Source organism: Sphaeramia orbicularis, chromosome 15 (assembly GCF_902148855.1).
Source record: "Sphaeramia orbicularis chromosome 15, fSphaOr1.1, whole genome shotgun sequence".
Classification (NCBI taxonomy): Eukaryota; Metazoa; Chordata; class Actinopteri; order Kurtiformes; family Apogonidae; genus Sphaeramia; species Sphaeramia orbicularis.
In genome coordinates this window covers 17,268,630-17,295,669 of record NC_043971.1, presented here as the reverse complement: position 1 = coordinate 17,295,669, position 27,040 = coordinate 17,268,630, and the positions used below count along the sequence as shown (strand labels likewise).

The 27,040-nt window shown below is 36.8% G+C and overlaps 1 protein-coding gene across 5 annotated transcripts in view; it reads left to right on the top strand.

The window, feature by feature from the left end:
• Window positions 1-27,040, top strand: part of LOC115434057 (stromal membrane-associated protein 1-like) — a 255,969-nt gene that overhangs the window by 193,433 nt on the left and 35,496 nt on the right. For all 5 annotated transcript variants that reach the window (XM_030155725.1, XM_030155722.1, XM_030155724.1 and 2 more), the window contains one exon: window positions 22,120-22,303. In XM_030155725.1, the coding sequence (XP_030011585.1) occupies window positions 22,120-22,303 (184 nt within the window). The remainder of the gene's footprint in view (window positions 1-22,119; window positions 22,304-27,040) is intronic.

The following is a 27,040-nucleotide window of genomic DNA, read 5'->3' as shown; positions in this document are numbered from 1 at the left end:
ATATGAAGCCAAATACCACACTGAAATGGTGTACTGTATTTTACTTGATGTCCTACAAGTCAACAGAAGAGAAGAAATGAGACTACCAAAGCCTATATGATGGAAGTAGAGCACCTCTAAGCTAGACTGACAGCAGCAAATTAACACTAATAATGAGAAGAGGAAGCTTCAGGCACTGTCGGAACATGACTGTAAAATAATTGTAGCATTATGATCAGGTTTACTAAGACTTGTGTTTACAAATTGAATTTTTAGTTGTTTTTTTTTTTCACTTATTTCTTCATCAATCGCAAATCAGCAATGTTTCCATATTGCTGCAGTTTTGGTCGCACATCACCCCAAAAATCACATGAACTTTTGAGAAAACAAACATGATGTACAGTATGTACACCTTCCCCTTTGCTTTCCTTCATGTTGCAAGCTTAGATTCAGCAGTAAAACACTTAACGTTCATCAGGTTTTAGCGTTGTGATGCCGTCGCCATCAGGTTGCTGATGTCAGACACTTTACCTACCTGTGGTTGTGTCGTGTAAAATTTATGACCATAAGTGGGAGACATCTCTGGTCTCTTTGACAGTCTTCCCCTGTTGTATTTATGTCCGTACTCCCACCAACAGGTATGTAGTGGAACTTTGTCGAGTAACAGTCACACAGAGCTAAAGACAAACTCAGAGATCGAGCAGAATTCGAGCCGCATAAAGTGTTTATTCATCCACAAAATAAACACTGAGTTGACAACTGACTTTTTTGCTCTGGGAGACCACTTTTATATCATCAAAAGTAGCTTGGGTTTAGCTACAAGCCATACCCATTTTTTATCATACTTTGAACATTAATCTAGTCACATCGGAAACCCCTGTTTTCAGCTTGTCCCCGATAGGGTGAGGTTTTTTTTTGGTGTCGGTCAGGATTGGTCAGAACATATACACTGCAACTAATTCAACTAATTCCCAGTATTTAATTACCATACATAAATATGTAACTTTTTCTCAGAAAATGTTAGGTGCTTCCCAGAGTGTTCAAAAATTTCCACTCACGTGTACTTCTTTTGCACACCGCATTTTCTGGAACTTTCCATGAGCTCACATGTTCTTTCTGCCCACCCCGTTTTGTAACTTTGCTTAAATTCACATGTTCCTTCGATGGCTACACGTTTTCGTTCTTTTGTGGGTCTGCCGGGAAAAAAAGTCAACTACTCTGTTACAACCGTCACATTATACTGAAATTTAACTTTTGGCATGCAAATGAATCCTTTTGATTATGAACTGAATACTTTGATTATAAAATGAATACTTTTGAATATAAAATGAATACTTTGATTAAAATACTGGTTTTTGACACCACATTTGTAACAAATAAGTTGTTTTGAATAAATCAAACTGGTTTAAGCCTCTACACCAGACTGGACTGGCCAAACTGGAAATCAACTTACTCTAATTCCAGTAATTATTAACCATTAACGGCATTGCACTTTCCAGCCACAGTTGTTGATAGCAGTGAAACCAGAAAACAGTCTGATTATAGGCTATGTAGATATGTCCTTGTGAACACAATTGTATCATTCTGAAAAACATATAATTTTATCTTCCTCACTTTGGGTAGCTAGTCTGGAATTGCGGGGCTTGAATCCAAATATGAAGGCAGGACTAACGGGTGCAGAGTAAACCAATCAGATAAAACGGATAAAAAACGCTTTTGTCAGACAAACTTGAGAATACAGGATGTAATCTGTAATTTAATCCTTATTTTTGAATCAAGTAAACCACCGACAACAGTTGTAAAAAGATTTGCAGACTTATAACTAACTTTAATTTGCAACAAAAAGAAGTCTATGGGTATGACGCCGTGCAAAACACCCAACCCTCCAGACTTGTGATTGGTCGGTATAGAATAGATTGTGCTTATTTCACAGCGAGTGGCCCGATTCTAGACTGTTTTCTCAGTACTGAATACACTGAGAAAAGCAGATGGCTGGCTAGGCTACATTTTGGGTGCCCCCGTGAATAGACAGCACCCCTAGCATGGAGTTTGGTCTAATTTCTACCCATTGCTGTTATACAGAGTGGAAGAAGTGAATAAAAAAATTGGTGTCTTTTCAGCCCAGTACAGAAAACAGCAACCAAACCCTCACTATTGACTCCACTGACATTCACATTGCAGTCATAATTTATTCAGTAAATCTGTTTTCAATTTGTAGATAAAAAGATAATTTATCAGTGTTGTAAAAAAGAGCCATCTGTTAAGATATGGGACATGGTGCTGAAATTGATCTCTGTCCCATCATGGTCTGTTTTCAATTATGTGAATCTCAGTGTATAGGGTATTGTGCCTCTGCTAGTCGAGAGAGTTTACTTAAGCTCCAACAGCCGGAACTTTTTTTTAATCTCTGGGTATTATTAATCTACAGCTTTGTCCAAAAATGGTTCAGAAAAGGTTAGTTGTGACTGTCTCTCTGTCTGTAAACAACAAATCCAATACACTAAGGGACTAGGCATGTTCCCGTTTCCCCTCTGTGACCTTTCCTGTGGTGCAGCTATCAAGACAAACTTCCTTTGCTGATAATGAGACTCCTCATCCTTTACTTTCTCTGAGACAATACCTGCCGTGTGCATTCTGGCTCCCAGGAGGAAACTTCATGAACCTACCCGAACCTCCGTTGTTGTAGCATCAACCTTTCCAATTCCAGATTTCTCTCCGGAGTCCTAAACCGCAGTCGAGAATTGAAGAGTGTATATACAAGTAGTACACAAAAAAGATAGTCAATACACATCCACCCACAGCAGACAGCTGAATTTGGAATTCAGCAGGCGGATATTACTTTACAGCTGTGATTAACTGGGTGCGTGAAGGAAGAGAAAGCCCGCAGCCTGCTGATTCGTGCAGCTATTAACCGGCATCTGGGAGCGCTCGCCTATCAGTGAATACGTCAATTATAAAAATGCGATTACAGCTTTGTAGGAGGGGGAGGATTTGTGTTATCCCCATCCCCTAACCTCCCCACCCACCCTCTCTTTCTCACACTAAAAAAGTTTCTCTTTGTGCCCTGTCCTCTGTCTCTCATTCAGGGCAACACAAGTGTGGGAAAAGGCTTTACGAAGGATACACAAAAGAACAGAACAGAAAAATGCACTATGATTACAACGAACATTAAATGTAGCGGTGCAGCTGGAGAGGAATGAAGTTCGCGTTAAAAAAGAAAGATGTGAGTGGGTGGAGAGAAGGTCAGTAGAGACGACTTGTGTGAATAATGCATGTTAAAGGAAGGTGAAGGGTAAAGCTTGGGACAGACTTGCAACATAAAGTGAATTAGAGTCAAGGCTGTTGAATGAAAGAGGACAAATAGAAGTTACCAACAGAGGGAAAGGAGAGACGGATAAAAAAAATAGTCAAGAAACGAGAGAAACTTAACATTAATCTTTTGAGTTGACAGGAGAGCAAAAAAGTTGAGGAGAATTATGGTAATAAACTATAGTAACCACAGTTTTTTTTTACCCATTTCGGCAATAGTTTGATTGAAATTCTTCACATTTGCCATTCATCATCTGATTTTGGCAGTCATATGTTGCGGGGGTGCCAATAACGGGGGTTAAACATTACAAATTCATGTGGTCCAGCATTTGTGGGGGCCCATAGAGCAGTGGAGGGGGTCCAGTGGATACAGGCTAGAAGTTGTGAAAATTTCATGTGAGATCTGCTGGATAAGAGAGGCAGAGAAGTCGGGAGTCGGATGTTGAAAACATGTTAAGTTTCAGTTTCGTTTTCACACTAGCGTAAGTGACATTATGTATGGACCACACCCCCACACCCCCATTCCCGCTGATATATTATTTTCATTTAGATAGCTGAAGTCTTAAGTGTAATCACATATTTGTCAGTAGTAGGTAGGATTCCTTTGTTTCACTAGATTCCTTTGTTTCACTGGTTAGTGGTAAAGGTCTTAGGATAGTATGGGTCACATCTTGGTCAACATACCAAGCTGACAAATTTATTTAACACAGGACTTAGGTTTAGGCACACTTTTAACCCTTTCATACATGAATTATGAGAACCTGAGTCGAGATATTTTTCCTGAGTGTTTTTATTCCTCTTTAGACATGAAAAAAAGACCAAAAAACAACAGGATTGAATTTTTTTATGAACCTATTTTTCATGGAGTTACAAAAATGTCCACTCAGCTGGACACCATGTGTTTAATTTTTGAAGCAAAGAAACATGTATTTAAAACCCATCGTCAGAAAGTGATATACCGTGTGAAAACTATGAAATAAAAACATTTTTCATGCTGCTAATCTGATGTTTTCTAACATTTTAACATACTTTAATGCTAGTTATTACTCACTTCATGGAGATAATATGCAAAAAGAATGACCTTTTTGATTAAGAAAACTTTTAAATTACAGTCTGATAACAATTAGAGAGAGGGGGTAGGAGTATATAAGTTTTTTACTTCTTCCTACTCCTTTTTGAGCATATATAATTTCATTTCATTTATTTTATTTATCTTATTATTATTATTATTATTATTATTATTATTATTATTATTATTATTATTATTATCTTTTTTTTTTCTTGTTCTTTTGTTTACTTATCAACCTTTTATGTACCAGTACTTATATTTTGTTGGTTGATTTTTGTTTGATTTCACTGTCTACATGTTCGAAATAAAGATTTCAGTCAATCAAAATTAGCAGTTGATTTACACTAAAGCATATGACTGCAAATCAGGTTTATCAAGAACTGCAATTTTACAGTAATGGTATGAATTGCAGTGTATGAGATGGTCCATAAGCATTGACTGTGTATGCAACTAAAACAACAAAATCCGTGAATATGCAAGAGAACGGCTATAGAATAGCTGTCCACTGTAGTGACCAGTATGCATGAAAGGGTTAAATACACATGCCCACATAGGATTGGAAACCACAGGGGATAAGATGTAATGTGAGGTACCACATCTACTTGACTTAAGAGTTAGATAATGCTAGCCCACTGTTGGTGACCCAACCCACCTAGCACGTGGGGTCAGCCAATAGTTTGAAGATCATTTTACAAGGATTATAAAAGTGATGCATGCTGGAATGTCTGGATCCATTTCCTGCTTGGTGTGGATCCTCAGCACTGAGTTGTGCTTTGTTTGTGGTCAGATCAAGTCAAAATTAAATTTATAAAAATGAGACCGTAAAGAATCCGGACTAATTCTTGGAGCTACCAACAAAAGAACACGATAACACCGCTCCGAGAGATCGACAAGATACTGAATTTTATGAAAGGGTCCACAATGTTTACCTTTCACGGGGCCCACAATTGGTAGCAGCTCCCCTGATATGTTGAACCGGAAATGGCTTAACCTTGTCAGTGTAATACCACTCATGATCACTAGATCCTGATGCTAAAATAACCCAGATCCCATAGACTTGTATTGTACTTCCCTCTTTCATTCTGCTGTCATTCCCTTTCAAATGGCCCAAAAAATAACATAACATATTCAATGCCATAACTCAGGGATACAACACCAGATGGCCTCCATATGTTACATTTAGTGGCATGCTCATTTGGTGACGATAATCTTGGGTGCTGGCCTTCAAACTGTACTGATTGTATAGATCATCAGTAGTGGATGAAAGTGGGAAGCATCCATATTTTAGAATTATGAATCTTTATGTCGCAGCATCCATATTTGAAGGCTCATTTGCTGTCATTACTGCAGCTTTATGTTGTATAAAAATCAGCTTTACTGATCAAGTGAGCACAAGGGAGGAATTTGACTCCCTTTTTTTAAATTAATTTCCCAATGAAGCTCATATATATGAAAATAAAAATCATGTCAAATCACTTTATTTGTATATCCCTTTATCACAAATCAAAAATTGTCTCTGCGCAGTAAACACACCCTCTATCCTAATACACTATACTACACTGAAAGAGGCTATATGTAGTATTTCTACTTTCAAATATTAAAGAAATCATCTAAAACTAGAAGCACTCGGAGAGCGCAGACCTCCGCCAAGGCTGATCAGTGGCCCCCCCCGTGGGCCCCCCCACCCCTGATCACCACCAAAATTTAATCATTTCTTCCTTATCCCATTTCCAACAAACCCTGAAAATTTCATCCAAATCTGTCCATAACTTTTTGAGTTATGTTGCACACTAACGATCAGTGCCACGCCCCCCCCGTGGGCCCCCCCCCCCCCGATCACCACCAAAATTTAATCATTTCTTCCTTATCCCATTTCCAACAAACCCTGAAAATTTCATCCAAATCTGTCCATAACTTTTTGAGTTATGTTGCACACTAACGGACAGACAAACAAACAAACAGACAGACAAACAAACCCTGGCAAATACATAACCTCCTTGGCGGAGGTAATTATCATTGGTGTGTTTATAATATAGAGCTCTGAAGGTCTGCCAAAGACGCCAGTGTATTGGATTGCAGAGATATGAACTGAATGTATTTACAGCGATAGGTCAGTGGGTTTATGTGATCACTAGAGGGAGTAGTAAGTAATGAGAACTGCTAAGAAACAACTTTTAGAGTAAAATACATTGGCAAAATCATCAAATCTAGAAGCACTGTTGTTGTTTTCACCACTGGACACAGCTTTTGAAGACTATAAGACAGTGTTATTTTGAGCAACTGTCAAAATAAGCATCTGTGAGTTTGAGTTTGAAGAAGAAAACTTGAAGATACCATAATACAGTGGTGTGTAAACGATGGGCTTTATACTTTGTTCAGTGAGTGATACAGTCTGTGTATATGTAGTGTGGGTTTGTTGGTGGTTTTGGTACTCATAAGTGTGTTCAGGTCCACAACTTCCCCGTCTTTTGCAAGTTTGAATATCAATACGACATATAACCCCTTTAGCGGTTCAGCTGATGTGTAATATTTAGTGACATCTAGTGGTGAACCAGCTGAATACCCTCTACCTCACCCTCCCCTAGAGTGGCCACAGAAGTCCCTCATTAGAAGTAGTGTTGTGTCTGTTCTTTTTAGGTAAGAGAATATTAATTATGTATAATATAGTGGTATAGTGGGCACCATAATGCTCAGAGCTACCAACTATAACATGGAAATTACTGCTGACACCAATGAAAACATGGCAGACTCTATGGACAGCTCATTCAAAGGTATCGTGTAAGCATAATTAAGAACATTATGTTCTGCAAATATTCAGAAAAAATCTCACACATTGTACATGTAATGTCTGTTATTTAACCCTTTCATGCATGATGTAGATGTGATGTTTAAGCTCACTTTCCGAAGGCTTATAAAGGCAATATTCTCCAAACAACATGGGGGCAGTTTCTATAGACCCCAAGCAATACAATGAAAAAAAGTATCATGTTAGTTTTAGAATTTGGACTGCTCTGTAATCTCATAAAGTTAACCTCCTAAGACCCAGGTATGGGTTCTCTGGCCATGTTTGTGGACAAGAGTTTCACAGCTTTATCCAAAAAAAAACATTCCATAAAAAAAAAAAAAAAAGCATCTGATCTGATGCATCATTATTTAATAAAAAAAAAAAAGCCAAAACTTGTACAATCCGTGTATCATTCGTTCATTTGTTTTTCAATTTAAAACTAAAAATCAAAAAACAAACAAAAAAAACCACTTATTTTTTTGTTTTTCATTTTCAAAACCAGGATGAAAAACGGATAACGGTTCGTTTTTCCATTTCCCGATTTTGTGCTCAAATGAAAAATGGAAAAAACGGATAACGACCATTTCATCTGATTTTGCTATTTTCAATATAGTTCAGTTGTCTGACCCAGAAGTAGTCATTACTAGGGAAAAAATAAACAAACAGAATTTTCCAGATTAACGAGATACTGTTTTCTGAAAAAATTTAAATTCAGCTCTGATTCAGAAAAACAGAGCCGAATTAATTTTTTGTGTGAATGCAATACACTTCCGTACATATCAAACAGCTGCCTAATTACAGCAAAATATTCCTCCAGTCTGGCCATGATTCCGTTTGTTTATTTTTTCCCAAGTACTTCCGAGTCAGACAACTGAACTATATTGAAAATAGCAAAATCGGATGAAACGGTCATTATCCATATTTTCCATTTTTCATTTGAGCACAAAATCGGGAAATGGAAAAACAAACTGTTTTCAGTTTTTCATTCTCGTTTTGAAAATGAAAAACAAAAAAATGAGTCGTCTTTTTGTTTTTTGATTTTTGGTTTTAAATTGAAAAACGAATGAATGAATGATACACGGATTCTTGTATTTTCCTGGGTTTCAGGAGGTGAAATATCTTCTTAATAAAACCATATTATTAAATCAATTCAAAGTGCATCTTAAGTTTAGCCTAGTTTTGAGTAATAAAATCAATCTAAAAAAAAATCTAGATACTTTTTTCCATAATTCATGCATGAGAAGGTTAATTTATCAAAACTGTCATTACATGTGTTATGTGAATCTGGACAGACATGAACATGATCAGCTGGATGGTGGAGGTATGCAACCATGATATGGTAATTTTAGTTTTTTGCTTCTTTTCCCACTTGCTTTGTTTCGTTCTAGTACATTCTTTTCCAAATTCTTTCTCTAAATGAGTTCAGATCCATCAACATGAACACATACACTGTTGGTCTAGTGTGGTTTTAAAGTCACAGATGGTCTATCAGAGGGGAGTGCATGAGTATTTCAAGCTGTGATGGAAAACATTAGGGAGAAAGATGTGTATATGTGTGTGTGGCTGTAGAGGTCTATGAATAGTGACAGTGAGGAAAAGGCTGTCAGAGTGGTAATTCAAAGCTCTTGCTGCAGCCATCAACACCAACACTGGGTGAGAAGAATGGAGCCTTGTTGAAGAGGCTTTCCATTACACAATGTGGTGCTAGGAGTCCTGCAACACATCACACACTATGTGGACGCAACAGAAGTGTGTATGTGGTAGGGTATTGATGTCAGTGTGACTGGGGAAGACAAAGGAAAAGACAGATGCACATGTAACATACTCCAGCTGAATTTCTGTGCTGTTGGAAGGAAGTGAAGCCGGACTGATGCATTACTGAATTTTACATTGTGTGCCACCCGTCTGGCTTTGGCAACAATTCTGCTGGATTGCTTCACTGTTCTTTCAGTGCAAATGACGCTAATGCTGCTGGAGTGTCTGGCAATCACAGATGGTGGAGAGAGTGAGAGGGCGACTGAGAATTTCAACTTTCAACCAGCAGTGAATCTAATGCCGTTATATTCATGCCAAAAGGAGCTTTCTTTTATAAATTTAACACATGTACTTTGAAATTAATTAATCAACACTGCCATTGTTATTCTGAGGGGCCACCATATTTCAACAGCCTCAGACTTTCACCTCTAGTAATGGAGTTTAATTTATAATATATACTATTACGTGGCTGTCATTTTGGGTTTTTAATTTATGAGCAGCATTCATTTTTTATTTTTTTCCACTGTTTATTTTACTCTTGTGAGATACTCAGCTAATGTATCAGCAGGTCAGTAAGAGCATCTAGCAGGCAGAGATTGAAGGAACCCGGTAATAGCAAGTTTAATAATGTAATACATTTATTCTTCTCTCAGCTGCATTTGGTCATCATATTCTCCTGTTGGTAATTTTCTGGCTCTTTAGCTACTTGACACACTCTTTCCCCCTGCTTGCCAACATGAAGCTGGTGCTAGTTCTTGGCTGGTGCTCATGCCGGGCTGGAGTTGGTTTCACTTGCAAACCTGCTAAGAATCTGTTTGCTCTCTTATGGACTAGTCACATAATTATGTCATTGTGTACGTATATTTAAATATCTGCTTTCCTATCTATGCAGGTTGAACAATAACAATTATTGTGTGTATATGCACACTAGTAACCCAGTTCAATACTCATGTCCCTGTTTACCTGATAAATACTAGTATCGTGGTTACTCAATACTGCTGGTCTTAGTGCAGGCACCTCTGATGTTTTCAACATAATGTATTAACCCATAAAGACCTAGTACTACTTTTGTGGCAGTTCCCAAATACACTTTTCACTCTATTTAACCTTTCTTAAGTGATTTATTATCGTCTATTATAATATTATCTTATTAGTGGGGGGTTTTTTTCAGTGTAAATTAGGTATTTAATCCATTGATCATGTTGATGTTCATTAAAGCTCAGACTAAATTCAAAGATTATTATATCAATAACAGAGAAAACTGAAGAAAAAGTGACATTTTCAACAAATATATCAATGACCGAGCATAAAACAAGTGTCTCCATCCACTTTCATTGATCCATCTCCATAGGTTTTACTGGTGAATCAATGTTGTAGAAGATGATGGTGTTTCCACGTTCACTATGGAGCCTCTGAACATCTAAATAGGTCATATCTGATGACCATGAAAAGATGACTAACTGCATTTTATGCCAGTTAGTTATTTACATGTATTGATAGGATTAGTGCATCAACAGGTATTAAAAGGTTTAGATCAGTAGATACTTTTGGTCGCTGATGAATATTTGGATCTTTATGGGTTAAAAGATGCTGCCTTCACCTCTTCAAGATCTATAGTGACAATCAAAAATGCAAAAGCCCCACATTAAAGCTGCAGGATTTGAAACCAGGGAGAAAAAAATGGCAGTATAAGTGCATTTTACACCAATTATTTGCATGTATTGATAGGTTTAGTGGATCAACAGGTATTAAACATTTTAGATCAGTAGATGGTTTTGGTTGCACTACCTGTTTGTGTCTTTATGGGTTAATTCATCCATTCAATCATTTTCTATTCATTGGTCTTTAGGAGGGCCCCAAAATGCTGGAGCCCATCCCAGTTACCAACAGGCGAAGGTGGAGTACACCCTGGATGTGTATGAGTTCATTTGATTTGGTTAGGGTTAGGGTCGGTCTGATGGAGCTTGTATATGTTACATAGGTAGCACCTTCTTTGCAACCGGGGGGGTTGAATGCAACGGACATTTTCCACCGAAGACCGGATACCATGCCTTATTACAGAAATTCCCTAATTGATCCTGATACTTATACAGAGTCAGCACCCCCTTTTCATCTTTTTCATTCCAAACGCCCCCCAATGGTGTCCCAATGCTCCTATTGAGAAACAGTAGTCTAAGGGAAATAAAGCTGCAAAACCAAGAAGTACCACCTCCATCATTAGTCAGAAAAAAGATATACAGCGAAACAAAAGAGACTACAGAACTGTCAGCTGGAGCTCAGCTGTCAGACATAGTGCACTGGACTAGACTTCTATTGGATAGTAAACACAGAGACCAGTGGTTACCATGGAAACACATGAACGTAACTGATGAGCTACATCAGTTATGTACATCTCTTTACAAAGTGTTGTTTCTGGCTTTGCAAACCTATATTTGCAGCCAAACACGACTGGGGAAGCTCAAGTGGTCTTCGCAAAGTTTAAGTTGGTCTTGTTGGTCCGACTTCAGTCGTTTTTGGTTCTAGATCTGTTAGTGCCACTCAGTTTAAACTCTTCAAGAGTTGGCTCTGTAGCTGCTTAAGAATGAAGAACTGGTTTGAGATTTGGCACAAACTCGGAGCTGGCACTTAAACTACCTCAGTGGATAAGGTGTTTACTCATTACATAGCTGTCATTAAAATGGTGAACTATCATACTTACAGACTGGAAAGGACCCAAAGTTGTAATGTTTCGGTAGATGGTCCGATAACATTTATATGTATAGTGCTGTTGGACTTGGTGCTTATTTGATTTGCTGAATATTAGAAAGGTTTATCTTAAAAGAGTGATTACAGCTTGAAATGGCGTCTTTTCATTATTTTTGTCTATCATTAGTATCTGCCATAAAAAAAAAGTGTACATGCATTTATATTGCTCAAATCTTAGAATGAGATTTCTACAAAAACATAATTAAACCACCAGTTTTCATACAATGTTAATTAAAAATCGTTTTGCCTCTATGTACTTTTCATTCCTCATCCTCCACATGTTGCTGCTTCCTTCATAAATCAGCCTTGATGTTGGTCTTATCACCAGTTCAGAGCCAACAGACTGTGTCTGAGTCACACCGTCCATTCTACCAATATGACTTGACAAAAGGAAGCTGAATGTGTGGTGATTACTGCAGTTTGGGGGATTTGAACTGTGTTAAATGTAGTTTTCAACTTTGTGAAAAAGCTTAGGAGCAAATAGGCTTAGCTCCTTGATTGAGTCATGTTATATAGCTCTGTGACTTCAGACGGATCAAGTAAGGACAGTTTGCTGCATGTTCTCACCTTCAGTTCAGTCGATTTAGGAGCAAGTATCATGCTAATGTGCTGCAGCTATTAATAGGTAGCTCTGTGCTGCTTCCGTGAACACCTGACTCACCTTAACTGGCTTCACTTAAGAAAACAGCTGCAGATCTTGAATATGTGCGCTCGCATGATTAGCCATCCGTCTTTTCTCTCCGATGCTGTTTATTCCTTCATCCGCCCCTGCCTCCTCTCGGCTTGTCCTTGTCCTTCCCTCTCCAATTTTTTGTCCTCCTCGTTGATTCTCCTCTTTTCTTCTTTCCTGCCTCAAGCTTCCTGTCAATCAAACTCGCCCTTACTTTCTAACTCTGTCCTCCTGCACCCTACCATCCTCATTCTCTTTGTCCTTCCCTTCCTGTCTTGTTCCTATGTTTCTCAGGTTCTCAGCCCAATTCCCACAGAAAAACAACAGCACTGGTCAATTGTTGAAGGGGGTGAAAATAAGTGTTGTTTACCAAGGTGACTTCTTGCAGTCTGGTGATGTCACCAAATAGTGTCAGCAGCTTCGATGGAAGGGTTTAGGGTGGTTTGAACGAAATTAAGTGTTTGCTGCTGTAAAACTGTCAACATTTGTGTTTTAGCCCGTACCATTATCGTCTTTCTTGTCACAGCCTAACTGCAACGGTTATTTATCATATTGAAACGATATCTGTTGTTCACACATCCTTATACAACAGAAGGCTTTATACAATTTAGTGTGGGCTATAACAATACCATAGTAGTTTTGTTTAAGTGTATTTATTTATTTACTTAGGATCCCCATTATTTATTAAGACAGTAACAATTACTCTTCCTGAGAACTGGCATTAAATGAACCATAATAAACCATAAGTGCAGTGTTGGTGGTTCATATAAAACAAACAAAGCAAAAATTCTATGCATTTCATTACTTACAATAAGCAATTATAAATAAATTTACATAAAAGAGGACAATCTACATAGGGTTTCAATACATAAGAAGTATTTACCACTGGTTGGAATCTATTCCAAACAGATCTTTAGTGCTGCTATTGACATCACAGACTACTAGTAATCTGATTTGTGGTTTTACCGTAGCTGTGTTTTGTCTAAAAACAGAGCTAACAGAGCACTGAATTAAAACAGTGAAGTTTGATGCAGAAATCTCAGACTCTTCCTCACAGGTGAGTTTTGAGGTTTATTAAGGTATATTAAGGTTATTATGTTATGTTATTATCTTTGCTAACTTGCTGTAGATCCATGGTTCAGAGTAAACTGTGACAGTTCTGACCTTGTTTGAATGATTTCAAACAGATCTATTGACAAAACAAACTGTACAGAAACCAGAGGTGATTTGTGGTTTTACTGTGGCTGTTTTCTGTCTAAAAACAGAGCTAAGCTAACAGAGCTATATGTAAATGATCAACTGACACAGCACGTGAAAAATATAAGACACTGTTATTTTGACCAGTTGTCAAAATAATCAAGTTTTAGTTTGAAGAAGAAAACTTGATGATACCATAATACAGATGCATGTAAACACCGAACTTTATACTTCATTCAGTGAGTGATACAGGCTGTGGATATGTAGCGTTGATTTGTTGGTGGTTTTGGTTGTCATAAGTCACGGGTGTCAAACATGCGGCCCAGGGGCCAAATCTGGCCCGGTGAAGAGTCCAGTTGGGATGAAGTTGTGAAATGTAAAATTTACACTAAGATATTAACAATTATTTTAGTTCAGGTTCCACATTCAGATCAATTCAATCTCAAGTGGGTCAGACCAGTAAAATACTAATCATAATAATCTATAAATACTCACAACTCCAAATTTCTCTCTTTGTAAATGTAAATATTTTTATGTATTTACACTAAAACAAAGTATAATTTTACAAAAAAATGTGAATAACCGGAAATATTTTAAGAGAAGTAAGTACAATTTTAGCAATCTTCTGTCTGTTATTAAATGTTTTGTGTATTTGTAGATCCACTGTGATCTGTAAGTTATAATGAACATGTAGAAATGATAAACTGAAGCATAATATTGTTAAAATTACTCTTATTTTTTCAGTTTGTTCATGTTATTCACATTGTTTTAAAGGATAGTTTGTAGATGCAAACATTTTCATAGTTCAATTTTACTTTTTTCACAATAAAACATAGAGAAAATTGTGGAGTTGCATTATTTATGTTATTATGTTATTATTTTACTGGCGCGGCCCATTTCAGATCAAATTTAGCTGAATGTGGCCCCTGAACGAAAATGAGTTTGACACCCCGGTCATAAGTGTATTCACGTTCGAGAACTCCCCGTTTGTGAGTTTCTCATATATTGAACCTTTAACAGTCAGTATTGTGTGTCTTGAGAGGTTGGATTGCTGTGGTATTTTATGCCCTCAGATGCTGTGCACATGTATAATGTTGGGACTCATCGACAGGTGCCTGGACATGTTGTAAACTGAGTGCACTTGTAAGTTTTTTTTAGCATTTGTCATTTAGGTTGTTTTCACACCTGAGTTTCGGTCTGATTCAGGGAAGTTATGTATTTGAATGTGTTACAGTGTTGCACATCACCTTGTTTGGGTTCGTGTTCACACTGCTCCATGCCCCCAACACCACACCCATATAAACAGGTGGAAGCCACATTCCTTAATGCGCTCACTGAAAATGAATGAATGAATGATTTATTTTTTGGTTTGCACAGTAATCACCGGACGCAGTACAACAACCACAATAAACACAACAGACAAAAAAAAGGAATAGGCTAGAAGCAAAAGCTTATTTTTTGCCTGTCCTTTTCACCTGATACATCGCTTGCATTAAATTAAGAGGATTCGCATTATAACAAAAGAATCAATAACAACAAAAACACATCTACCATTAATATTTCTGAATGATCTTATATTTAAGACATTTTTTTTAACTTTGTCAGAGAAGTGAACATCTTAAATTCACCGTCAAGTCATCAAAATCTTGAATACTTGGAGTTTTTGTGCGTGTTATTGAGCATTTCCAATTTATGCTCGTCTTTCCAAACACCAATGAGGCATTCTATCTCTTCCTCCGTCCAAATTGCTCCTCGACTCATTTTCTCCACTTGCTTATCTGGCAGCTGATGAAAGGTATGAAGCTCATTAAGCTCATTAGCCTACTTTCTATTTACACCTGGCAGCGGCACTTTTTCGACAGAGCCGCTCTGCTTTATGGTAATGTTTGCGACATCACAGCGTATGGTAGAGAAAACTGTAACTGTTTATTTCTATTATTGTGGTCATGTTCACACTGTAAATAACCCGTTCTGTGGAGCGATTGCAACCGAGCTAAAACCACCTTTTCCATGCAATCTCAGCTCGGGTGTTTTGTTCCAAAACGGACCATGGTTACTGCTTTCACATATACCCAGTCGAACTGAACCAAAGACTTGTTTCGTAACAATGGCTCCATTCGATCCAGAAGTGAAAACACCTTAATGTTCGTATCCTTATAACTACCTTGTTTTTGTGCTTGAAGCAAACTAAATTTAACTGCATTGTTACATTCAAATTAAAGTGTTGTATTTTTGTTTTTTTAGTATTCTTAGTGTCATCTGTGGGACTTAATGTATGCTCATTTTGTTACTCAACCTATTCCATTGTGTGGGTATGAGGACACGTTGTCCCCTCCATTCCTGTGTCTCTTCCCCTCCCTCTCTTCTTTCTGTCGGTCAAAGGAAGTCAGGGGAGAAAGGCAGAGGGGAGCAGCGCTGCCTGCTAAGCAGTCAAGCACAACACACTCTCAAAGCTATTTTTGTGCGTGCAGTTATGTGTGTATGTGTGCATATATGAGTATCAAGTTCGTGCATTTGTATTTGACTGAAAAAATGTGTGATTTGTGCCTATAGGAATGCATTTTGTGTTATTTCTGCGCTGAGTTTATCCACCAGAGAGCATATATGTGTGTGTGTGTGTGTGTGTGTGTGTGTGTGTGTGTGTGTTGCAGGAGCTGCTGTTTACCACACTGTCGGTCCTTATCTTATTCATGAAGTCCGGCTGACTTCCTCTTCTCCACACACTCACACACACCTGTACAGCGCTCTTAAGCAGGTGTTACTTTTTTGTCAGCTCCATCCATTAGACATAATGGTTATGTGCCTGAAAGGTTTAAAAAAAAAAAAAGAAAAAAAAAAAAAAGAAAAAATGAGAATGTGTGTATGTCCTGTCTGCAACTGTTCATGTCTACCTCTCTTTGCAGCAGCCTAATTAATGTCATCTGTCTCACTTACACTGACAATACGTCCCCTCTATTGTCTCCTCCTCTCTTTTCCCGTCCCCTGTTCTATCCTTTTCCTGTCCTTTATTCAACTCGTGCTCTTCTCCTGCTCATTGTTATTTTCTCTCTTTTTCGTTCCCCTTCCTGTTTGTTGTCTTGCTACATATTTTATCAATCTGACATACACTCTATTTCCCTTCTAGCTGCTGCTTTTTTAAATTAGATACACATGATTGAGTTCAGACCAATATAACACTGAAAATAACAAACAAGTTAAATGGAACATGTGCTCGTGAATAACAGCTCTTGACATTAGACGTAGGTGGGACAAGGCTGCACCAGGTGGCTGTGTCGCAATTCCCGTTTGGATGAGAGCTGTGTGAAATCGCATGACGATTACATGGTTTCATATTTTGCGCTTTCATTTAATTCATTGTGTTACACTCTTTATGGCAGTATTTTTTGTCATTTGGGCACACGGTCTCGCACTCAGATGAAGGGAGGGTGAAATTTCCTTGAAGGTAACACAAACAAGACACAGAACGGGTTTATTCTGAGCCAAAGGTGGACTCCAACCTGTTATTCAATAAATGATTTTGTTTCCAGCTCAGACTGGAGCTCCTTTATTGACAACCACCATATTCACCCTTCACATCCTTACGACTGGGAACTAGCACAACATCCCACCACAGCAAGTGCACCCCCTTCATGTCAAATATAATAATGTGTATGCTCTTATGAACGTTTTATTATTAGTTTATCATCAGCCCCCCTTCACACCACGTCCATTGTGCAACACGATGCAAATATGTCAGTAATATTTAAATTTAAATGTATATAAATATCTATACATATACACCAGATTTCTTTTTTTTCCCTCTTTATTTTTAATTTTTCACTCATTTGTTGTTTTTCTACCTGTCTTTCTCTGGACTTGCTTGTTGTATGTTGCTGCTGGTTTTTTTGTTTTGTTTTTTTCAAATATCTTTTTATTCTCTCACAGGTACATTTTGGGAATCAAACCAATTATGCAAGGCAGAGTGTTTCAGAAAAATAACCACTGTTGCAAAATCATTTGCAGTTTATTTGTGTTTAAATGCGCAGGTTCCGCATGTATAGCCAGCGGACATGATGGGTTACACGCGAAACCTGGAATGAGACTGAAGATTCATAAAAAACCCACATGCCTGGATTAGAAAAAAGACTAGAATTGTCAAATTTAACAGTGTCTTAATTTATTGCGCTATACAAGACAATTTCAAGCCATGTTTTCCAGATCAAATACACTGACACCTAGGTAGCTTTTCCTGTCCAAATTTTGGTCCTATTTTTGGCCCCAATATTTGATTAAAAAAAAAATCATTAATTTTGGAATGGCTCAGAGAAACAGTATAATATTTATTTATTTATTTATTTATTTATTTAGGGGGGGGTTGCTGCTGTTAACTGTGAAATTGTCACATGGTGATAAAGATAAAGTCATATTATCGTATCTTATCTTGTCACAGTTTATAACAAATTTAACACAACTAGCAGAGATAAAACAAGGTCCTTATACCTAGAAATAAATAATAAATTCTTCTTCTTCTTCTCCCTCTCCTTCTGTTCTTTCTTCTTCTTCTTCTTAGTATTATTGCTATTATTAATACTGATATTATTTGGTATTAGTAATGCTTAATTGAACATTTGCACAAAAGTTCTGAAATAGGGAACACTGCCATATCAGGACATCCCTCTGGATATGAATGAACCTACATACACAACCTACCTAGCCACACAAATTCATCTTTTTTCTACCACTATTCCCGGTTTTAGAAACACGCTGTAATGTCATTATTGAGGTGAGCTCACGGTGTTCTTAGCAAACCACAGACTGCCCTCGGTTCCATCATATGTGCTCTTTTACCGCCGTCTCCACCTCTCTGTACCCGCCTGTCATTCACTACTTGAATCCGTCAATGTGCGGTTTTGTCGTTCATGTTTCATGTGTGTGGTTTTTTTTGCTGCACCAGTGAGTGCAGCTAACGTAACTGCACTCCTGCAGCGATAAGTGAAACATGAATCATGTAGAAGATTAAAAGCAAAGCACTTTTCGTTTGGAAGAGAAGCTGGAGATAAGACGTTTAGGACCACGCTAACCTGCCGTTTCAGCAGTTAGCAGTTTGTGCTCTGATTCATCGGGTTGTTTGGCAGGATGAGGTTGGTGTTGACTGGATCAGTTTACTTCAGTTAAAGTATAAATATTTACTGTTTACTCTGAACACATAAGCTGCCTGATCAGAATATAGGGGCAATAATGTCATACATGATTTGTATTGCTTTCTAGGTAAATTAATACTTTAGTTAATCATCTATTTAATATTTATTAAAGGTTCAAGGTATCTGTATTATGCCTGAGGGGTAAATTAAATAAGTAAGTAAGTAAGTAATGTATTCATCCATTTAACAAAACATGATGTATACACACATACATACAGTTTGGATTTCTATATTAAACATGGGCGAAAAGGTGTAGGCAGAAGCAACAGCTTATTTATGCCTACCCTATTTACATACAAAACAAGATAACAAGGGGGGAGGGGGGGGTTGATTTACAACCAGCAGTAAATAAATAAACAACATCAAATAACAGTATCAGTCATCCAACAAAAACAAATATACACACATTTCCAAATTACAGTCACAGTGGCAGATATAGATCATTTAGCAGTGTTTCCCCTAGTTATGTTTGTTGCAGCGGTGTTGTGTCAGTAACCTAGCAACACTAGGGGGTCCAGGAGCATGGTCCCCTGGAGGAAAATTTTGCAAAATAACCCATTAAGTTGTGACTTCTGGTGAGTTTTGTAGGGGGAAAAAAGACAAATTGCAGCTTACCAATCACCAGATTCTACTTATCTTGACCTAGTTACCTCATTTAAGTACCCCCAAAACCAGTTACCTCAGAATAAAAGCTGACAGGTTCTTTAGCTGTTTTCAGACCGGCCAGCCCGGTGTCGGACCTGGTTCCCACATCAGTTGCACTAGGACAGTGGTTCCCAACCTTTTTTGGCTCGTGACCCCATTTTAACATCACAAATTTCCGGCGACCCCAGACACTGAAAACGGAGACTTTTTTTTTGTTAAAATTAATTTGTCTTTGATCATGTAATAGTTTGCTATACTATGTTGCTATAAATTTAAATTTGAGATGACATTGAGTCTATATAATGTATATTATTATGGACAGAGGCAGAAAAGCCAGGTGTAGATTACTGCACAAAGTGAGAATTTTATTTTCCTTGGTCAGGATATGTACAGTCAGTCCAGCCTGGATTTACAAGGCTGACAATTAATACTGAACAAACAAGAACTCAAACTATGAATCATGAAAGAGCTGCAGCATCTGAAACCGACCACAGTGAACATTTGAAAGATAAACAGTACCACAGTGCTTCAGTTTCAGCTTCACAGTTTGTCATGTCTTGTATGTATTGGGATTGTCTCTGTCAGCTCACCATCATATATTATTTTATTAGTAAGGTTTTTTTTTTTATTTTTATCAATTGCTAGAAATTTCAGGCAACCTCATTTGAATTCCAGGTGACCCCATGTGGGGTCCCGACCCCAAGGTTGAAAAACACTGCACTAGGAACTGAAGTGCTTGACTGTGTAGTGTTCATTGCTACTGTTTTGTCCCTTGACACTTACTGTAGAGGTAGTAGGACTGATGCATGATGGGATAGGTTGTAGGAGAAAAACTACATGTCTACAAGTGAATGTACGAGCGGCAATAAAGATGACACAGAACTCTCAATAGATGGTTTTTATTTAATGCAACACAGAATATTACAGCTCGGTTTCTCTGCCAAATTTTCAGTTTCTGAATGCTCTGACTTTCGGTGTGAACACGTCAGCTGGTTCAAGATTAGGTGCGGGAATCGGCACCAGCACGGTTCTCTATCAGTGTGAAAACACCACTACAGTATGCGCCCGGTTCTACAATGTTCCCTTTCCATTCTATATGGATTCCAGGCCTTTTACTTCAGTAGTGTAGGCAGAGAGGGAAGGGAGGGAGGAGGTTGTATTATGACGTCTAAAGCAATAGTCAGGTTGGTTAAGTAGCGGCTAACAACTTGTAATAAAATTTAGCACATCACACATTACTTCAAAGTCAGTGTTTTTTAGGGTTTTTTTTTACAGCGGTGCTGAGAATTTGCATGTATATAAGCAAAACCCTGATTTAGTATCCATGTTGAATGAAGGTTTATCTCTATTGTCTGTTATAATAGAGATAATTTTATTTTTAATCGTGTTCTTACTCATACAGTATATGCACATAACTTACAGTCGTGGAAAAAATTATTAGACCGCCCTTGTTTTCTTCAGTTTCTTGTTCATTTTAATACCTGGTATAACTAAAGGTACATTTGTTTGGACAAATATAATGATAACAACAAAAATAGCTCATAAGAGTTTAATTTCAGAGCTGATATCTAACCATTTTCCATGGTTTTCTTGATAATAACCAAAATCACTTCAGTTCTTACATCAATATCTATGGCACTGTACTGACAAAAACAGTGCTTTTAAGGCATTCCATGTTTTCTTTTCTGTCTGTTTTAGTCACATGATACACACAGGAGTTAGTACTGGATTGCATAACCATTGTTTTTGATGACTTTTGATGGTCTAATAATTTTTTCTGCAACTGTATATATGTAGCAATAACATAATTGTTTACTAGAATCTTCAATACTATAGATTCACTATTCACTTTTTTTTTTTTTTTAAATTCATTTAATTAAAAAAAAACAACTTGTCACCTGATATTAATTAAAAGTAGATCAGTACTTATCAATGTATTATTAATGTCAACTGAAATGAAATATTGTACCATGATACATTTTTCAGTTACGTTACTGAACTGATCATAATCATCCAAAACTGGTGTAAATCTGATGTTATATTAAAAACTCCAATGCAAAATGACACATACTGGAACCAGAAGTGATGTGCTGTTATCAACTGTGTTTCCCCCCAGTGGGTCATGATGCCACAAATGCCACTCTCTGTGAATCAAGTCACTGTGATCAAATGGACTAATGGAAAGAATAATGAACCTCAGTACCTGTACAAAGTGAATTATGTCGAAAGTAATGAGTATCTAAAGTGTAGTAGCAAATACAGGCTTTAAATGTCTAGTTAGATTTATAAATCAACATTATACTGATAACTCCTGGTTTAACTCATAAAACTATTTTGTTTTTAGTCTTGTACTGCATGTGTGTAAATTATTAAAAAAAAAAAAAAAAACTGGATGAGTTTGGAGTGTTTCAGTTCCATTCCTTCTCCCTCTGTACAGACCTTGACGTGACTGACATGATTTCATTTCATCCTCTCCTGTTCTAATTTCTTTTTGCTTTCATGGGAAATGCAAAATATTCTCTGTGCACTTAAATGAAAATCTCTTGATCGTATTCGGGAATATTCCCGTTTGATATATGAATAAATGTTTAAAAATGTAAAGATTGTTTTCTGAGTTTTCTATGGAATATGAACACATTTGCTAATAAAAGTGATGATTATATTTCTTCCGTAAGCCAGATATTTATCAACATTTTATATCAAATCTTTCCCTGTCATTGTCTATATACCTTTTTAATGCAGTATTAAAATACGTTGTTTCTCTCCCTTTCTGTCTCCTTCACAGTCTGGTGCCAGTACAGCGCCTCCTCACTCAGACTCCTCTTCCTCCTCTTCCTCTACCTCGACCACCGCCACCACGAAGGCTGAGGAGAAGAAGCTTCTGTCTAAAGACTCCATCCTGTCTCTTTACGCCAGCAGCTCAGTGGGCAGTCAGCCGCAGAGCCAGCAACAGCCTGCTGCAGGACAAGGTAACACAAACGCCATCAGCAGTTTGGTCCTTAACCCTTTGTCTTCCTTGAGGCTGTTGGATCCATTGATACAAGAGGGAAATGACTCACTCAGGTGTCTTCACTACAGACTCCAGCGCTGCAAAATCACCACATTGTGTTTGGTTTGGTTGGTTTTTATTAGACCTTCAGCTGCAAATGAATATGGAAGTCTTATAAGATTTGGTTAATGTTCTTTTATCAAATGCTGCACCAGTCAGATCCACATTGATGTTAAAGTATTTCAGGTTATGCCAAACAGGATCAGACTCTTTTTTTTTTTTTTTAATGCTAGTCATAGTTTTGTGTTTGTTTGTTTTTTTAATTCAAATTTTTATTCAGAACAGTCTCATAAGATATTATACAGGACATCATTGGTGCAAAGTACACTGTTCTCTTTTTTTTACCTCCACCAAGGAGGTTATGTTTTTGTCGGCGTTGGTTTGCCTGTCTGTTTGTGTGCAAGATAACTCAAAAAGTTACGGACGGATTTGGATGAAAATTTCAGGAAATGTTGATACGGGCACAAGGAACAAATGATTAAATTTTGGTGGTGATAGGTGGTGGTGGGGGGGCCACGGAGGCCCACTGATCTGCCTTGGCGGAGGTCTGCGCTCTCCGAGTGCTTTTCTAGAAAAGACAGCGCAGACCTCCGCCAAGACAGATCAGTGGACCCCCGTGGCCCCCCCATCACCCCCGATCACCACCAAAATTTAATCATTTGTTCCTTGTGCCCGTATCAACATTTCCTGAAATTTTCATCCAAATCCAGGGCACTGATCTGCCTTGGCGGAGGTCTGCGCTCTCCGAGTGCTTCTAGTTTTTTGTTGTTTTTTTATTAAAGAAAAAAAGGGTATCAATAATGCTCACGGAAAAGAAGAAAAAGAAAGAGGAAAAAATAGAAGTACTATAAATAATGTAAAGAAGTAAGTAAATGGATATAGTTTTGTTTTTAATGGTTTTTTTTCCCTATAATGGAAAATGATCAACATGTTTTTCTTAAAATATAATTTAACTGTAAATGAGATTGAAGAAATGGTTTGCATAATATCCCAGCAGAGGGGCACTACTACTTTAAGAGTAGTAGTAATTTAAGACATTTATCTGAAATAAATAAATGATCTTTTGTTGCTTTTAATGAACACAGCTTTAATTCTTTTACGTGATTTTTAATCCCAGTACAATTTTCTCTCTCGGTTAAAATCAATTAATTACTGAGTTAATGATAAAAAATGTATTGTGCTTCTAGAGTACCAGGTGCGCTCATACCTGGTCAGTGTTAGACATTTAGACATTAGGTAACTGCATTTTACATTTGTTTTTGTTTTTTTTGTTTGTTTTTTTTTTGGGGGGGGGTTCTTATTATTGTTGACATATAATGGGGAAAAAGAGTATGGGAATGACATGCAGAAAATGGCATCAGGCGAAACCCCTACATTCCAGCTACCATTTTGTGTTCAGTACATTTAAGTTTCTTCATTAAAACCTTGTTAGAAAGCTTATATTCTCTGTAATTGAGTCGCTAAGTTTATTATACAGCATTGCTGAGCACCAAAACTTAAACAGTGAAAGAATCATGTGGATAGCAGTTGAAGATAATGGGACTAGTGTGTGTATTTCAGGTTGTATTTTAACCGCATACATAAAAATGGACATTTTTTTTAGACTAAAGGTTATGATCTTTCAATTTGGTGTTGTTCTTCAATTATAAGTTTTGAAACTTGGTTTGATAAATAGGTGAAAATTAGCACAAATTAGGTGGGAAGGAAGGGGTTAAATGGAAGCCAGGCTGCTGTGGTGATGCCTTGGCCTACATGGTACATGCTTTACCAGCTGAGCACCCACCTGACTCCATTTCTAAGCCAACAGTAGCTAGTGTTGCCCACTGTTTTGTAGGATCAGAAGAGACTCCAGAGGGTTACAACTTTCAGGGGAAAAACAGAAAGAGCTCTCTTCATAGACTGAATGTTGTGGTTGTTATCATGGATGTAAGCGGTGGAAACAGTCATTAATTCCAACAATATACAGTTTTGGATGATTATGATCAGCTCATAATGTAACTGAAAAATCTGTCATGGTAAAATATTTAATTTCAGTTGACATTAATAATACATTGATAAGTACTGATCTACTTTTAATTAATATCAGGTGACAAGTTTTTAAAATTTGCATTAAATGAATAAAAAAAAAAATGTTAGCAAATAGTGAATCTATATTATTAAAGATTCTAGTAAACAATTATCTTATTGCTACACATATACAGTTGTGGAAAAAAATTGTTAGACCATCAAAAGTCATCAAAAACAATGGTTATGCAATCACATACTAACTCCTGTGTGTATCATGTGACTAAAACAGACAGAAAAGAAAACATGGAATGCCTTAAAGCACTGTTTTTGTCAGTACAATGCCATAGATATTGATGTAAGAACTGAAGTGATTTTGGTTATCGGCAAAAAAAACATGGAAAATGGTTAGATATCAATTCTGAAATTAAACTCTTATGAGCTATTTTTGTTGTTATCATTATATTTGTCCAAACAAATGTACCTTTAGTTGTACCAGGCATTAAAATGAACAAGAAATTGAAGAAAACAAAGGTGGTCTAATAATTTTTCCGCGACTGTAGGTTCTTAAACATGTCATCTTAAACATTAAACAACCAAAAACTTCCAGCTACTGCACAAAAGACTGAAATATTTGCAGTGCACTCCACATCTCTTTGGACTTTTCTGTCCCATGATGCATCATGGTTCTCACAAACAGCTCATAATAAAGGTCCACGTTAACCAATCTATTGTGTTTTAATCTGTAATTGTAATATATTTGACCATTAAATGAAATATAATCACTAAATCAACTAAATCAAAAGAGAAAAATACAGTATCTTAATGTCTGTGAGTTTAGTTTGAAGTCGCAGATCTGTTAACTGTTCTAATGTTGCCTGTTTTTAGAGGTGGAAAAGACAGACAATAGAAACAGACCTACGTTTACTTTATTTACCCTTTTTTTTTTTTTTTTTTTTTAAGATATCAGCTCTGAAATTAAACTCTTATGAGCTATTTTTGTGGTTGTCATTATATTTGTCCAAACAAATGTAGCTTTAGTTGTGCCAGGCATTAAAATGAACAAAAAACTGAAGAAAACAAAGGTGGTCTAATAATTTTTTCCATGACTGTATCTAGACAAATTAAAGGAAAAAAACAGTTGTGGTAAGGTCCGTTGTATGCTGCCTTATCTCATTCATTGATCCATTCTGTGACATCTCATGCCTTATGAGTGGGAGCGTCTTGGAAGAAACCAATCCCATCATGCCTTTTCTTTCATTTGTCACCTGTTTGTATTTTCATCTGGGGTCATGTTGTGCCTCAATACAAGAACTGTCACTACCCAGTCGGTTCTGGAAATGCCAAAACAGTTCCAGCTAGGTCACCCGCATACACAAAACTATGTCACAACTTGCGCGCCAACATTTCAATTTACTGCACACTAAACCAATCTTCAAAAAGTGTTCTGAGCATAGAAATAATATAATTTTAGTAAGAAATGATAAAAACGTGTAAAAGTTATTTTACATGTCTACGGTTTAGAGAAAAACTATTCAAATTCTGCCAGATTTAGATTTGGCATGCACAAGATAGACTATCATCTTGGATACGGCAAGTCTACCTGGACATAAAGTGTCAGAGACATGTTTCTATGTAAATAGCTTTACTATTGTCATTCAGAACATACATCTGTTTATGTACTGTACACTGCGATTGATAAAAATAAATGCAATCTAAAATTACCAACATATAATATTACACAGTAATTGCAGCAGAATAAAACCAGACTTATTGCATGTTTCTAATATTTTAGAACTGATCAAACACTTTACTTTTCGTTCTTGCTGATGATTATGAGTGTGTAATACTAAATACTTCTCATAGAGTAGTATGAATGAAGTATGAATAGTATAATTATTATTATGTAATTAATTACACTGGTCAACAACAAATTTATTGTTGAAGTTTTTTGAGCTGATTTAGGATAATTTTGGTGTGCTGAATCCAAAAATCACATTAATGTTGCTCAATCAGGTCAACTTTCTGAACTATGCTACATATTGGCTTTTTAACATTTTTGCTTACATTTATGGGCATTTTCACATCATATGATACAAAATTGTTTCATATTTCTTGCAATAAACGAGTTCTGAAGATTTTACTTTTGTCAATTTATGATAAATGTTTTTTTAAATATTACAGGTGAATGAAATGGCTTCGACTGGAAGATCTTGCAAAAATAAGTCTGACGTATTCTGCTACATCTGCGGTGAATACATAATAAATAATAAATACATCCTGTTAGAAAATGTTTTTTTTTCTCTTAAAACCTATTTTGGGTGAGAACTATATAAAAAAATCAACTGATAAAGTCACAAAAATGTAATCAATTTTGTGAGAAGATCAAATTTTTCAAAATCAAATTAGCAAAAAAACCTGACCTGATTGAGAAAAACAGATGTCATTTTTGGATTTAGCGGTGCAAAATGGTCCTAATTCAGTTGAAAAAACCTAGACAACTTGCAAAAAACATTTTTTTGTAACCCAGTGTTATTAGTTTCCTGAACTCATCTGGTAGCAACAGTGCTTTCTCAAACCATCCATCTTAACCCTTTCATGCACGAATTATGACAAAAGTATCTAGATTTTTTTTTTAGATTGATTTTATTTC